This window comes from Lepisosteus platostomus, chromosome 1, assembly GCF_059453375.1.
Source record: "Lepisosteus platostomus isolate fLepPlt1 chromosome 1, fLepPlt1.hap1, whole genome shotgun sequence".
NCBI lineage: Eukaryota > Metazoa > Chordata > Actinopteri > Semionotiformes > Lepisosteidae > Lepisosteus > Lepisosteus platostomus.
The window spans coordinates 23,395,521-23,412,518 of record NC_142611.1 but is presented as its reverse complement, the minus strand read 5'-3'; the positions used below and the strand labels follow the sequence as shown (position 1 = coordinate 23,412,518).

The 16,998-nt window shown below is 35.1% G+C and overlaps 1 protein-coding gene across 1 annotated transcript in view; it reads right to left on the bottom strand.

The window, feature by feature from the left end:
- The window catches only part of gabra2a (gamma-aminobutyric acid type A receptor subunit alpha2a), a 377,683-nt gene extending 373,372 nt beyond the window's left edge, over positions 1 to 4,311 (bottom strand). The window contains exons 1-3 of the mRNA XM_088627451.1: positions 3,688 to 4,311; positions 2,974 to 3,059; positions 662 to 777 (exon numbers count right to left, since the gene is read on the bottom strand). Coding sequence (XP_088483577.1) covers positions 662 to 777; positions 2,974 to 3,044 — 187 coding nt within the window. The 5' untranslated portion in view covers positions 3,045 to 3,059; positions 3,688 to 4,311. The remainder of the gene's footprint in view (positions 1 to 661; positions 778 to 2,973; positions 3,060 to 3,687) is intronic.
- Positions 4,312 to 16,998: the final 12,687 nt, after the last annotated feature.

The following is a 16,998-nucleotide window of genomic DNA, read 5'->3' as shown; positions in this document are numbered from 1 at the left end:
ACTGAGCCTAGTATTATCACAAGGCATTACATGCAAAAATAGAAGCTAAAACACAAACAAATATTCAAACACAGACATTCAGTACAGCAAATTTTAAATATACATATCTTCTGCACTTTTGTAACTATATTTGTGGCCATAGAGAAACATCAACGAATAATGTGTTTCCTTAAAGGAGTCTAGTGGTGTGTGAATAGGAATAATTTTGTGGGTTGCAATACTAAGAAGCAGTAATGCACCAGACCTGAATGCAAGATACACTTAGTGTGTCAAAGTATTGATTGTGGTATTGACAGCTTTCTTGACAAAACCAATTTAGGAAAAGAAGCATTATGAGAAAACCATTTTGCAATATGCAGCAGCACAAGCTGATCCAAACCCAAAGCACAAAATGATCCAAACAATTCTTAATTTATAAACTATGCAAATAAGATTTTACATAACAAGATTCTCCTATTTTAATAGAAAACTATACCTCACAACTTTTCATTCTATTCCAAAGTCAATTCCCATTAATTTATTTTATTATAAGACTGTGTTAGTAAAATAATGGTCTCCAGGATTATTCTATTTAAACATGGTGAAAAGGCTAGTTTTTATTTTAATTAAAACTTAACACATGTGCAATAACTGTCTTCAAACAATAAGAAACTATGTTTACCTCCTAATCCAGGTCTAAGGCGATTATCATAGCCATCCAGTAGTCTGTCAAGAATTCTTGTGAAGAGAGTAATATTATTTTTGAATGCATCTGTTGTTGGGTCAGCACCTAACAATCTAAACAAAAAAAATACATATGTTAATATGTGTATTTTATGAAGGCACATCAAATTTAAAAATCTAATCTTACAATCTTTTCCTGGTCTCCTTTTCTAGGTAAACATATATAAATGCACATACAAACATATTAGCATATACTGTAGATATATTTATTATTACATTATTTGAACCCACACACAGAAAATAAAATGTGGGAGGTGGCAATCTTTCACATTACAATGAAATAACACATACATTAAACCCATTTAAATACATGTAATCAAAATAATTTAGTCAATTTAATTTACTTACTCTCCTTTAGTTTGTTTTACTGTATTTTAAACCCCAATCATTGTGTTTTTAACTTTCATTTTATTCTAAGTGTTGAGCAATCTAGTACATATTATTTTAAGCTGTCTTTTCTGAACATTGTTTATATATTTGCTTGGTTTATTATACATGAAGCATCATAACATCTTTACTACAAGCCTTATACAGACTTGACTTGCTCTGTCATTATTTCCTTTTTGTCTTGCAAAATTCCATGCTGACTTGAATTGCTATATTCTTTTTTACTTTTGTTGTTGGTCAGTGAAAAGTCTTTATTTCTTTATTAAATTTTCCACACTTCTGATTACCTCAGATTTTTCCTCAACATAGAAATGTATTATTTTCTTTCCTGCTTAAAAATAGTTAATCCCATACTTATTTAATTTCTTGAGCACTCAAAACATGATGAACTGAATCCATCAAATCAAACTGCAAATTAATTGAGTCTGCATAATAATATATGCAGATAGAACATTCACAATGTATTTATACAGTAACATTCTCCTCTTAGAAAAGGATGATCTGTTGACAATCCTTTCAAAGTCCAATCAGTTAGATACATTAGAAACTGCATTTCTCTTCAAACAGCATTATTTTTTTTATTTCTAGCTTTTTATGTTTTTACGTGTTTTATACATTTGTGATAAAAAGCTCTTGCACTTCACATTTTGGAACAAATTAACTGAGAATGTCAGAACAAAGCACACGGTCCAGTGCTGAAAACATATGCAAACTTAAGACACTATCTGTGTTTTTCTTCATTTCCAAAATCTCCATTTTGAATATTAAAGCTCTTATTCTAAATATTCTTTCAGGGTAGACAATATAAATTGCACATAAGCAAGTTATTATTCTGCATATCAGTCTGCAAAGTACACACAACTGAAAATGTCATAGGCAGCATGTTTGTATCAGGCTTAGTCCTCAAATGTTTAATATTATAGTTCTTGAACAACTCTTGTTTATTCTCGTTACATTTAATCTTTATATAGTTATATCTGAATATTAGCAATAGATGATCCCGTTTAACACTTTCTAAATTAAAAATGTGTCATATTGGCCGTGTTTTCTGAATGTAATAGCAAATGCAAATACATGTTTGATGTTTCCTATTCACCCATTAAAAATAATAACCACGCAAGTTTGAGTACACTAGCATTTTTTTTACTTATAGTAAGGGAACTATTGACATTTGTATGGTAGCATATCTGTTACGCACAAAAAAGATAAAGGTTGTATTAATTTCAAAATAGCATGTATTGTCTTACTGGAAGAAATATGGATTCAGAGATTGTGTTAGCTTTCAACCAACGTACGTAACATAATAACAATAAAAACACGTGACATTTAAAATCGAATTAGTCATCTGGGATAAAGCCTAAAGTCGAAGCCATGTAAAAAAACGGCTCCATTTTGATTTATTTATAAACTATATTGTCACATCACACACTATTTATGATAGTTCCAAAATGCAGTCCTTTAGTCAGAGCGGTCTATTATGTTTTGTCAGTTCACACCCTGTCGTGAATTGCTCATTGTAAAGCCGATGTGTCCTACTGTGCATTACTTAATCATTAAAAACTGTTCCTCAGAATCTCCGAGGCAGCAGTGCCAACTCTGTGAAGTTGTGTACTATCTCCACCTAGAGGAGCAGAGCCTGAACATCAGCTGTAATTTTGCTATTTGACAGAATGGATCAACTATCGTGCTTCTACTGTATTTTAACAATTTTATCGATTCTTTTAGACATGCAAAAGGGTTACCGTACCAAGTTACACTGCTTGACATTACACGAATAACGTCATAAGATTAAAAAAAACATATTTCCACCCCACTTTGAATCCTTGTCTTTTCGATTTACATTTTGGATTAAAAAAAACTTACCTCGCGTGCCACAATATCATCAAAGAACAGCAGATGAATAAATACTGAAAACTGTGCACCCTCTCCCTCATAGCTGATATTTACACCTACACAAAAGGGGGAAGAATGATGGTATTAAAACCGGAGTTGGGCAAGACATGATTAAACTGTACATAAAATACTAAAATAGTGATAACTTTAAACAAGTGTTATAAATATACAGCGTACCAATAAGGCAAATATAAGCACAAATATTTACTAATACGAAACTGGAGTTCTTTTTCCATTTAGATGAAAAATGTATATATCCATTTATTTTCACTATATAGATTTTTAATTTGTATGATGATTTTTATTGTGTGTAGCGATATATACTAAGAATACTCAATTAGCATACATTAAAAACAATCACGTCTCTATGTGACGATAATCTCTTCTGGTTATTCATGTCTGATTAGTCAACAGTACGAATTACATTAGGTAACTTTAGATGAGAATTTTCTAACAGTAATATTAAAATGCACAAATAACATAATGAAAGCAAAAATTCTTATATACTTTAATTAACTCAAATTGTTGCTTGCAAAACCCCAGATTTATTGTTATATGATAGAGAGCCAGAAGTGTTACATTGACTGCACTTGCTTTACTGTAAATGACAAAGGTTATCCAGCACTGAAATGTAAAGTCGAGTTTTATTTCTAATTGATAAGTCGTTTAAAAGAAGAAGCTTACCTGGAAGGAGGGATGTCTTTCTTTATACTGATCCTGTGGAAGATGGGAAAGTTGTGCCTAAGAGTACAGTGCTGCAGTAAGATTCCGTTCAGTGTGATTTAGGCAAGACCCTGGGAGCGCGCAAAGAAAACGAGGGCGAGCCTGAATAAATTCCAAAGACCAAGGAATCACTTGGACTGCCAATAGTTTGTGTACATCCCAGAGCCTGTCACCCACACTGCCCCGATCTTCCGTTAGATAGCTCTGGATTTTAGTTATTTTCAACTGCTGACATTCGGTTCCTAATTCTCTGCGGTGTGAGCCGAGGAAACAAACTACAAAGAAATAGGAGGAGCATCACTGGGTCTTAAAGCCTGCCAAGTTTAGAACTTAAGGAACTACCGCTTGAGAATTATGTGTAGAAACGCATATTTATGTGCACTTAATAGCAGTAAAGATGATAGTGCTATTTATTACATTAAGACTTCTCGTACCCAGATTTTATATAATAAAAGGCCATCAAGGTTGCACTGTATGCTTGCGTAATGATATGTTAAAGTCTGTGTACCAGGCCAAGTACAGCACATACTGCCGCTGTAAACGCAAAATAAATCACGTTTTAATTCCACCTAAAGCCATTCTCATGTTGTGTGTAGGTGTATTGAATCATATCAATATTTAAGCAAAAAGACTAGACTTAAAATTCGCCTCATTAAAATACACGAACAAGCAGAGAAAATGAGAATATAAACATTAAAATTCCAATAAGGGGGAGAGGGAACATTAAGCACATTGAAAACCAAATAAAGGGCAGTGACTTTTTAGTTGTTACTATTGACATACCGGCTCGTATAGATCGATGTAATTCTCTCCTGCACATCACTTTGTCGAAGACAATAGAAATGCTTCTGAAACAAATCAACCTTTGACGTGAAATCAACCTGCAAACCCTTAACATGGCTTTTATATGATAATAAATGTAGAACACAAGGTGTTGTTACGCTTTCTAGTCTTATAATAATGTTGACAATGTAAGTTAACTATTGTGCCTGTGGTAGAACAGTCTGCACTATAAATAATTGAATGCAAGCTTTCGTTCACCGCAAGTAGAAATGTGATTCATTAATATGCATTATTTGCCATTGGCGCAAGTCTAATTGAAATTCTCAAAGATGAGATATCTTGTCCCCAACAGTCCTCAGGAAAAAATACACAAACTAAAAGAAGTCGTGAGATGCGATTAAAATATGGTTGATAGCTTTTTATGACCCACCATCAATTCTTCTGTCTAGAAATATTCATGTGTGTGCGTGCGCGCGAGCGTGTCTATGTGATTCATCACTCTATTGGAAAGCAGTAGCATGTGTTCTATTTCTGTGGTTGCTTGCTGTTTAAACCCTGCACTATTGCTCGCTCTTACTGCAGAAGGCGAATCGCTCGTCAACGTGACTGACAAATCAGATAAATGTGAAAGGAAAATAGCTACAAATAATTGTTTTAACTGCCAATATGTAAGGCAGATAAACATGTATACGAACAATAAAATAAAAATTACAAAAGACACTTCTCTTTTGTTATTAAACGTAATATGTATTCTTATAAAAGGAACAATTACACAAAAGGAAAATACATTTTTTTAAACTGATAATCTCTTTCTAACAGTATTGGCGATTTCTAACACGAACACACACTTCCTCACACATATGGGATGTAAGAATCTCAGAATAATTGTGCACATTCGACATGTTACCAAGTTAATATTAAGTCCTTGTTACTGAAAGGCGGCTTCTAACATCTGGCTTTAAGCAGTCTCGAACATACAGTGGCTGCATGCTGACGAATAGTACGTGTAAAACATGAAGAACAGTGACAGCTCATTTTGTGGAGGTTTATTTTTATTAAAAAATAAATATTTAATTAATATTTGCGTGTATATTACTATTGACGAGTTATTATTACGGTTACTAAATGCCTACGCAACAAAGCAGCTATGCAGCACAAAAGAGCGAACTAGAGAAGCTTAAATATAGAAATATGTTAGGCCTTTCGAGTTAATGTACAGACTAATGTAAATACAATATTTGAGACTAACACTTCCTGTCTTAATAGAGAAAATAGCCTAGTATTTCTTGCGCGGTTGTCCATTAGTTTGTTTACTCTCTGATAATGCAATTTATTTGTTTTTTGTATTCCACTCAGATAATGGCAAAAGAATCGCAACTTATGCTGGGGGAACCATTTCAAATATCCGAGGGAGACTATTGGTATAAATTAACATTACATTTACATTAAATTTTCTGTTCTCCAGTATGTCAGCATTCAAACAGAATTCTCAAAGGTTAAATTAAATGCCTGTTATGTCCCTTTTCTGTCAGAGCCAATATAACAAAAAGATTGGCTTTGACATTTTTGGCATTTATAAGTTATATACATTTGGTTTAGAAAACCAACATGAATGAATGATAATTTAAAACCCAAACTCCCCAACGGTCATTTCCAAGGGGAATGTATGTGCCCTTAATATCTTCTTATTTTGGAAAGTATAGACAGTACATGCCTGCTTTAAGACTTAGAGTAACCACTTGTGCATCAAGTCTGCAACTACAGATATTTTAGATGGTTTACTTAGAAAACACACTAGAAAAAAAAAAACATTTCATTTTCTTTCTTCAAAAATTAAAAAAAATGTTCACATTTTTTTACTTCCGGTGAACGAAAGCTTGCCTTCAATTATTTATATTAGTACTGTACATGTAGGAACCCATTTTTTCCCAGACCTTATCTGGTATATCTACTACTTTGGATAAAGATCTGAGACTGAAATATCAAAAACACAAAATCTTTATCAGGTTTTCTAAACCCAGGTCCTGACATGGATTTCATAGACTTCCAATTAAATAAATTAAAGATTGAAATAATAATAATAATATTATTATTATGATTGACATTCAGACAGACAAAGCTTTCACTAGACACTCATGAACCTCCCCTAAATCTCTAAATAGAGGTGAAAATAACTGACAGTTAATGTCACCTATCTGTCACAATCAGTTCTTTCCGGACCCTATGCGGACGACACAATCCGGGGTAGAGTGAGGAAACACTAGGAAAAAGTCATGCAGGATACGGGAATAAAAACAGGGGGGCGTGTCCAAGGAGTGCTGGTGGTCAGGGAAGCTGCTGTAGCGAGGCAAACAAATCCAGGGACGAGTCCAAAGAGATATCCCAAAAAAAAAACATAAGTCCATGGCCAGGGGATCCATCCAGGAGATTAAAAATAAGAACCGGGTCGGGACCAGCGGGGGGAACGGGAACAGGAACAGAAAGTTAAAAACTTAACGGAGCCAGACGCATCCAGGACATGGGCTCGCATGATGCGGAAACCAATGCAGAGCCCTGATTAGTGTCATCGACTGGCTTTTGGGGAACTGAATAGTAGCTGGAATAAGGAACAGGTGCGGGGAATGAGGCAAAACAAGGAGCAGCCCTTAAGGGGAAGAGACTACAATTGTGACACTATCACAGCAGCAAATAGCGAAATGCTCACAGTTTAAATTTAGTATGAAGACCATTGTTTCTCTTGTCCTGTTTTGATTTCTTGGTGGATTATTCTTTGTTTGGTTTCAATATTTTGGAAATTTCTTTATAACTTTACAATAAGGATGTTGGGATCCTATTGTTTTGGTAAGATTTCTTTTGCAATTGTATTTTTCTGTAAAAATGGCAATTAGCATTATGTGGGCTTTGAGTACAGCATGTTTTTATTCTGAATTAATCAGGAAAATGATCTTAGATAAGAAGGTAAAATGATTGGGTTGCTTAATTAGGATATGTAATACACTGTTTTAAAAGAGTGTTATCTTGTTTCTTATGATATATAGTTTATGGTGGTGTGTTTTGATTTTGCTGCTCAAAGCTATTAAAAACTTAAAAAAAACAGGTAAGGCTGTTGTTTTTATTGTGGTCTATTGCATTATTGTGGTCAGTCCTGTGTCATTAATATGTTCGTTTTTTTTAATACATGGTTTCCCTGGTATTGAAACAAATTTAATTGTTGGATGTGGAGGATATTGGAGATTACATGCGTGTGCAATGCTTTGTGAAACAATTAAAAAAATATTGTTGTTTATCATGATGCAAGTTCAGTGTGAAGGTGTTGTAACCACACTGAAACTATATTATACGGATGCAGGTGTCTGTGAGTTTGACTAAGAGATTAACAAAACAACAGGAATGTTTACAAATGAGGGGAGATAATTCCATGTTTTTTGTTTCAATTATATGATTGACCTGAGGGACTAACTACAACCTGAATAATTTGATCCAGACTCCCACCAACTTTTTTACAAAGAATACAATACAGGATAACAATGCCTCATGTCTGTAAACCTAAATGGACTTGCTCCTTTTTTTACTTGGGGCCTGTGGTCCATGTTTCACTGTTGATGCTGAAGTTTTTTATTGACTCTGTAATACTGTACCTTTAAGGATTTTAAATACTTGAATCACCCCCCATTGTCCTCTTTTCTTTTTAATAGAAAATGCCTTCAGTTGTTTTAACTTGTTATTTAGACATTCTATTAAGTATATGTTTTAACTTGTTATTTAGACATTCTATTAAGTACATGAATATAGCTGATTGCTCCTATTTAGACCAATTCAAGAGCAGCAAGGCCTTTTTGTGAAATGTCCCTTATATACAATATTTGAATGATGTGTTGGGGACTCAGGCAGTTTCAACAAAGTGACAGAGTGTTGTGGAATATGAAGAGTGGTGTCTGTCTACAATATTCTGAATGATGTGTTGGACACTCAGGCAATTTCAACAAAGTGACAGTGTGTTGTGCAATATAGAGTGGTTTCTGCACTAAAACTTCTCCCAGACATACATTAGTGAATACCATCAAACAGAGACTTCATGAAATAGCTGTTAATATTCTCATTTATAATTCTATCCACTGTGTTTATAGCTTCTCTTCTCTATAGCAAAGTACCACGATTTAAACATTTCTTGCAGTTTTTCTAATGTGATACAGATGCAGCCATTCAAAATGAGCGGTAAAAACCCGCGGTACAGTAACCAACCCGCAGGGCACCGCGGTAAGTGATTGGCTGGCCAAAATGACCGACAGGGGCACTCGTGGTGCATTGGTTGGTAGTGAAAAGATTTAATCATTTAATGTCTTTACTGTGCACATTTCAATCCGCTTAGTTTTGAATATTTATATGGAATTTTACCACTAAAGGGAAATTTTAGTAGCTGAGCATAAAAAGAAGAGGAGCATAACGCATCTGAAGGTCATAAACGATATTCATTTTGGAACATAAACATACAGTATATAGCTGGTCTTGGTACTTTAAAGAAAAAAATACACACCAGTATTCCATTTCTCCCTAAACATTTTAAGCTTCGAAGTCTTTAACTAACGTTATACCGGAGTCAACAAGCATACTTTTAGAATTTGATTAAAAGGGAATATAATATGGAATCGCGTATCTAAAGAATTTAATAACGGTGTGATTATATTCGTGTACTGCGACAGGGCTGTGTAGGGCTGTTTCGCCTCCCTGTTCATGCGAGCTGTCTTGTAGCCTACTGGTCTAGGTGTGTGACTAACAACGCACAGGTTGTGTGTTCGAATCCAGCTGGTGCTGGACTTTTCTTTTAACAAACATTTCTTCGAAAAAATAGAATAGCGATATTATGGACAATCAATTGACTTTTATATTTCAAAATATCGCAACATGATCGATTCTAAGTCATTTTTGATAACAATGAATAGTCACCTTCTTCCCTTCTGACAGCGGTTCCTGCTTCTATTGTGTGTGTGTGTGCAACAGAGTAAATTTTTATAGAGAAATGGAGGCTGGACAGTATGCGTTACAATATAAACATTTATATTGATTTAAATCGTGTTCTGATTTAAATCGCAAACGCGTGTTTAATTATGTGTTTTTTAATCATAATCAGGCTAATGCATTTCTACATTTTCTGTATGAACCAGCTTAGAGGTTCATACAGAAAGACAGCTTGTGTTTAAATTGAGTGTAAGGTAATTTATGCTTCCAAAGTCATGGTCAGCATTTATTATTGTACTGTGCTGTAAACTTTTTCTGTGCCTAGTCACATTATTTTATAGCGTTTTTATTGCGTTATTAAATCCGGTGGCGCTGTGTGTTAGTTTCCTGACTCCCATGTCACATGGTCTGTGATTGAATCCCATGGAACTATGACTTTATTTTTTAACAAACATTTCTTTGAAAAAATGAAACGTTTCCCTTGGTCAGAGATTAAATAAAAACTCACTCGCACCAAACAAATTTATATTTCTAAATATCACAAAATACGTTCATTGTCTTCCAATCGAGTCGAGTTGACATTGGAAGCCTGCCAAACCCGGACTGTTAAACCAACGCATTAGCACGTCAAAGCCCATTGAGGGTATTGAGCCAGTATTGGCTTTAGTATTCCCCCCCTCTCCCCTCAATTCAATTCAATTCAAGGTGTTTTATTTGCATGACAGATGGGTACAAGCAGTGTTGGGTATGTATATTGTAATGCTTATGGCAGACAGGCACTGTGTAAGAGCCGGCGCACCAGAGCAGCGCACCGAGGGAGCGTCTGCATTTCTAACTTAGTTTTTAAAATTAGTCAAGCAATATGAAGCATCTCCTTTTACTTAGTGCCTGAGCATAAAAAGAATAGGATCATACTGCAACGCGTATGAAGTCCATAAACGATATTAATTTTGGAACTTAAACATACAGTATATGGCTGGTCTCGGTACTTTAAAGAAAACATACACACCAGTATTCCATTTCTCCCTAAACATTTTAAGCATCGAAGTCTTTAACTAACGCGATACCGGAGTCAACAAGCATACTTTTAGAATTTGATTAAAAGGGAATATAATATGGAATCGCGTATCTCAAGAAATTAATAACAATATAATTATATTCATGTTGCAAAAGAACTGCAACGGACATAAAAACTCCCTTGCTTTTAACAGAGCGTTCCATAATTTCTAACTACGAAAATGCCAGGTGAAAGGATTTGTAAACATATTTTGTTAAAGCAAGTCAGTTTTTTCAGCAACACATAAAATACATTTTCCCAAGAAAGTTTAGCCTTTGTCACTAATGAAACCACTAAATGAAGACATAAATATAGAAATCTTAAGATTTGTTTTATTTAATGTTGGTAGCAGGATGAACTGTCAGAGTGTATATTTTGTCACAGAGTTGCTGCAAGATGTTAACAGTGAAAAAGGTATTTAGAAATGAGTTATTTCAAGATGAAAGTTTTCAGAATAATTGCAAATCTAGCAGGATAGAGAAAGCACAGAAAACTGGCAGTTAGATTGATCAGATTAGTATGAAAAGTCATTTAGCAAAGGGAATGAGAAGAGTGACAAACTAGTATACTTTAGATCTTTTTTTCTGAACCAGGGAAAATCTGATCATGTTTCCCTATAACAATAATAAAAAACTTTATTTGATATATCACCATTAAAGGTGGCATCTCAAAGCAATACAGTAGATGTAAAAACAGATAAAAGGACCACAGATTACAAAGTAAATGCATATAAGAAAGACAAGCAGTTAGAGGTGCTACCAAAATTAGAAAATGAAGCAGATACAGACACTAAGTCTTCTGAAAAGAAAGGTTCTGAGGTTAGATTTAAACTGGCCCTGGTGTGTGTGTGTTTGTGTCTGTCTGTCCTGTGATGGACTGGCGCTATGTCCAGGGTGTATTCTGCCTTGTGTCTGTTGCTTACTGGGATAGGCTCCAAATCCTCTGTACTGGATAAAGAGATTAGAAATGGATGGAAGTAAAGGCACTGTGTGGATGGAACTATACACAGTGTTAGAAACCCACTATGAAATGGCAGCATCTCACTGAGAATAAAACATTTTATAGTGCTGGCTTAAGGAAACAGCCTTTCCACCTCTCTTGCACATCAGTATCCATACCTAGTTATTTAAAAAATTGCCTCTAATTATAAACATCTTAATATGCTGGCTCTGTGGATCCGCATCAGCTATGTTTGCCCATTCCTTCAATTCATGTGCATCCAACACACAGTTCAACGCTAGCAACTACACAAAATCTAAAATATGAGCTCTACTTGCCCCTTACAATACCAACAGTACCAGCTAACTTTAGTAGTGACATTTTCATGGATCTTTTTAACAATAAAATTTACAACATCAGATTTCAGACACAATTAAACAGGCCTCAAAAAAGTCTGGTACAAACATTTTCAGCATGCAATAAACCGTTACTTTAATGGTATAAACCTTAAATGGATTCATATTCTCAATAAGATTTGGTGCTCAGTAACATGACTTAGAAAATGACAGAAGACATACGTATCATGCTTATCCTTCTATTTTTCATAATCGTAAACTCCTTAAGGCAGTTACATTTTCTCTGTTCTGACCTGGAGTTACAGAGAAATTTAAATTCTAATAAGAGATTTGTAATGAGGAAAGTCATACCAATCACTCATACAGTACCAGGATTTGCAATTACAATACAAATTCTTTCTGTATGTGTTTATTTTGCAGTTTGAGTCTATGGCATTCCTTTGGGGGTCTATACTCCAAGGCATTACTTTTTTATGTATAAACATCAGTATTTACTGCTATTAATTACTGTACGATTTATAGTTGAAATCTGAGCCTAGATATAAAGTTAAAATCTCGACAAAGCAATGTATGAAATACAGAGAAAATAAATCCTTTCTGACATCTAAAATCAGTTTCGATCAAGGTCTCTAAAACGAACAAGAAAAAGAGGATTTTCGGAGGGCAATTACGCTGTGTTTATATAGAATAAGTGATTTATGAGCAATCTAATTTCTTGTTCGTTTAAAACAGTGAAATGTCAGCTGCAAAAGATCGCACCAGAAACAGCACTCTCTCTGCCTGTCATAGACGTTCAGGAAAGGCTGAATGAAGTCATGTCAAGTACAATAATTCGGTGATCAATAATAACAGTTGTAGGACAGTATATAAGGAGGATAAGGATTTTGAAGTTGACTCGAAATCTGATAGGTAACCAGTGCAAGGACTTGAAAACAGGTGTAATGCATCCCTGATAGGATTCTTGCTGTCATATTCTGAACATATTGGAGATTGCTCAGTGTGGATTTAATTTCCCCAGTGAACAGGATGTGCATTTATTAATTCTAGAAAAAAAAGCCTTTCTTGATTTCTCTAGTTCTTAGTTTCTCTAGTTCCCTTTAAAATAAACTATTATTCCACAATGCAGAGTATTACATGGCCAGTATTTACACATGATATTTGTGATTTAAAGAAATTAACACAAGCAGCTTTTGGAGATTTAAGTGTTGGCTGAGTTATTGCAGGATAAAAGACTAGAGATGTTGGTAAGAAGAAGATAATTTGGGGAAAGCTGAGGAATACACTTATAACAAGAACACTTCCTAATGGGGTTAGGCATACTTTTGATGAAGATGATGAAGTTAACATACTATATGTTTACATAGATACTGAAATAAGGATTGTATTTTAGATTATGTGTAGTTGCTGGCATTGAACTGTGTGTTGGATGCACATGAATTGAAGGAATGGGCAAACATAGCTGATGCGGATCCACAGAGCCAGCATATTAAGATGTTTATAATTAGAGGCAATTTGTTTAAATAACTAGGTATGGATACTGATGTGCAAGAGAGGTGGAAAGGCTGTTTCCTTAAGCCAGCACTATAAAATATTTCATTCTCAGTGAGATGCTGCCATTTCATAGTGGGTTTCTAACACTGTGTATAGTTCCATCCACACAGTGCCTTTACTTCCATTTCTAATCTCTTTATCCAGTGCAGAGGATTTGGAGCCTATCCCAGTAAGCAACGGACACAAGGCAGAATACACCCTGGACATAGCGCCAGTCCATCACAGGACAGACAGACACAAACACACACACACCAGGGCCAGTTTTCCCATAAACCAATTAACTTACCAGTATGTTTTGGAGTGCGAGAGGGAGTCATATCACACATATGGAGAAAAACCATGTAACCCAGAGAGAACATGTAAACCCCACACACACAGGATGGCAGGAATTGAACCTAGGACCCCAGTGCTGCAAGATAGCAATGCTAACCACTTTGCCACCATTATAAATGGATGGATATCTTAGTTATCTTTCTAGTTCACAGGTTTGCATGCATAATTTAATTTTGAAAGCCACTGAGACGACAGGTACTACTGTTGTATTTATGAAAAAGAAACAAAACAAAAAACATACTAACAACTGTGCCATCCTACTCCTTAGTTAATACATTTTATTATTCATAAACAGTTAACATTGTTAGCAAAATAATTTGAATTATATTTAACCCTATTTTTTTGTATTTAACTTATTATATGATAGTCAGACTTAATGTATATTTGAACAATGAAAATATATTTTTACAAGATTTTACATATAGCACTTAAAATTAATATGGTTAATAATAGTAAACTGTAACATGCTGTAACAAGATCGGTTAAACTGCAAAGAAAATGCTTTCAGAGAAAATGTTTCAGGTGTGAAGAACATAGATCTCCAATGCAATTTCAACCAAACCTGTTCCCACACACACTGCCCCCACTACCATTAAAATATACACAAAGCACTCAAATCTTTCGAGCTATTGATCAGGTGACCCGAGAGAGAGCGAGAGAAACACCAAGGGGTGCGGAACCAGGGAACTATTTACATGGAAAACGGGCGATCTCCCCAGACTGTCCGCCCGTTTCACTGTTACCTGGATACCTCTTTATTTAGAACTCACTAACACTGATTTTTAGTTTAGAAGGATTCAAGTAGGGTTTTAGATGAAAGGCAGCGACCTTAATCAAGCCCAAATCATAATTGAACCCATTCAGAGCCTACATTACATTTTAGCGTTTCAGTCTGAGCAGAAGACCCTCACACCTGAAGAAGGGGGAGGTTCTTTCGCTGGAAATCTCGCCTGCTTCTACTTTACAACCGGAGTGCTGGCTGTGACGAATTAAACCGGTTTCACAGGTTTCAATCACAGACCATGTGACATGGGAGTCAGGAAACTAACACACAGCGCCACCGGATTTGATAACGCTATAAAAACGCTATAAAATAATGTGACTTGGCACAGAACAAGTTTACAGCACAGTACAATAATAAATGCTGACCATGACTTTAGAAGCATAAATTGCCTTACACTCAATTTAAACACAAGCTGTCTTTAGCCCTCTAAGCTGGTTCATACAGAAATGTAGAGATCTAGGCTCAGAACACACAGCTTCATTAGCGAATACATATGCAGGACAACTAGAGAAGACGTTTTACAGAGGATGGATTTTTAGAAACATCCCATCAGTGACATCACTGAAGTCAACTCGTAGGTACTGTAACTGTCGTGTGGATAGTTTCACAAGAATCAGACAAAGGTTTAAGCATCGCTTGTTCTAGATAAAACTGCAAAAAAAAAACAACAACCCATAATGTACTTCTTTGCAGCTCTGTTTGCCCAAATCATATATTCACAACGTGAAATCTAGAAAATAATATTACGTAACCAAAATCCGCAATATGGAAACAGAACCTGTGTAATTGTTGATAGATGATGTACTCGTAACATTTTTTCAAGACGAACTACATCATTTAAAAAATGACTTGTATGTACTTGATATCTCTAATCAATCCACGGGTCCCAGCACAAAACGAAACTAAAACGCATACCGTTTCGCGCTTCTTATTAGTTGCTCAAAAGTAATTTGACCATATGAAATGCATAATATAAACCTAGAAACATATACGTGAGCAGTACTTAAGCACTGTAGTATCGGTGTTAAGACATACCTCTCAAATACTGTAAATCAAGTTAAAAATATCTCAAGACCGATTCTGGTCATAATGAAACCATGTTTCGTGTATGTTTTCTTTAAAGTACCGAGACCAGCCATATACTGTATGTTTATGTTCCAAAATTAATATCGTTTATGGCCTTCACACGCATTGCAGTATGCTCCTATTCTTTTTATGCTCAGCTACTAAGATTTCCCTTCAGTGGTAAAATTAGATATGAATATTCAATACTTAAATGGGCACAGTTAAGACATTAAATATACATATACATACTGTATACAGTACAGTTTGCATACGGTAATATGTTTATGTTCCTAAATCAATCTCTTTTATGAGCATGTGAAAGGCATGGTGAATCACTGTACTTTGCATGATTGGAAACAAATGCGTGATTGCGAAATGCTGTGGTGTTACTTTTACAAAGACGGTCAATGAAAAAAAGAATGTTGACCAGGGCAATACTTTGAGTTTACACTTACAGCTTGTCCAAGGTCATTCATTATTAATACTATTAGTAATATCTTCGTTAAAGACTTTGATGGCCACAGCTCAAACATGAGAGGTTGAGCTTTATTAGCTCCACCTTGCGGAAATTCCGGATACTATTATTTTGCTTGTCGTATTATAGGAGAATTTACGGTAACTCGCGGTATTTACCGGTAGCTTGCGGTAGACTGCATACAGCGTACCGCAAAATAATGCGGTATCGCCCGCGCATTTTGAATGGCTGCATCTGTAGGTGTTCTGAACCGCACAGACATCTTCATTAAAGTCCCCACAGGGCCAAACAAGGATGATTTTGTTAACATAAAATCAATTTAGAGCATCAAAGTAAAGGTAAAAACACAATTCTTAATGGCCTCTATTTTAGTTTTAACTACCATCCTCTCTAAAGCTGTCCTTTAATTTTGAAAATTCAACAATGCTTTCTTCCCTAGGAGGCTGGATGACCAATAATCCATGTATATTTATATGGGATTAAGACATTTTTAATTAAATAAATCATCTTTTAGAGGTAAACATTTGTTTTTTAATGGTGGTTACAGGAGCCATGTAGGAGCCAGGAGCCATCAAAATGAGTTGAGCAAGCTTTGCCATATTAAATATTTCTACACATATAGTGCTGCTGTCCTTAAATTTAGGCAAAGTTCCCTCCGTGAGTAGTACCTGAGTATTTTCCTAAGTAAGTAAGCAATTCTGTGTTTGAAGTTATTCCATATTTTCTGCTTTTCTGCTATATCTATGTATATTTTCTGGTATATCCCTTTTTGTAACTTGTCTTTTAAAATGCAGTGGTGCTCACGTTAGATTGGTTGGTCAGATTTAGGAAATTCCAATCTCAAAGGTGGTCACATTATTTGGTCTCCACTCAAATTGACCTTTTATCTAGATACACTATTACAGAATTGGGGGATACTTATCTAGTCAGACACCCCAGGTGTGCAAAACCATAAAACAGGTCATTCTCCTGG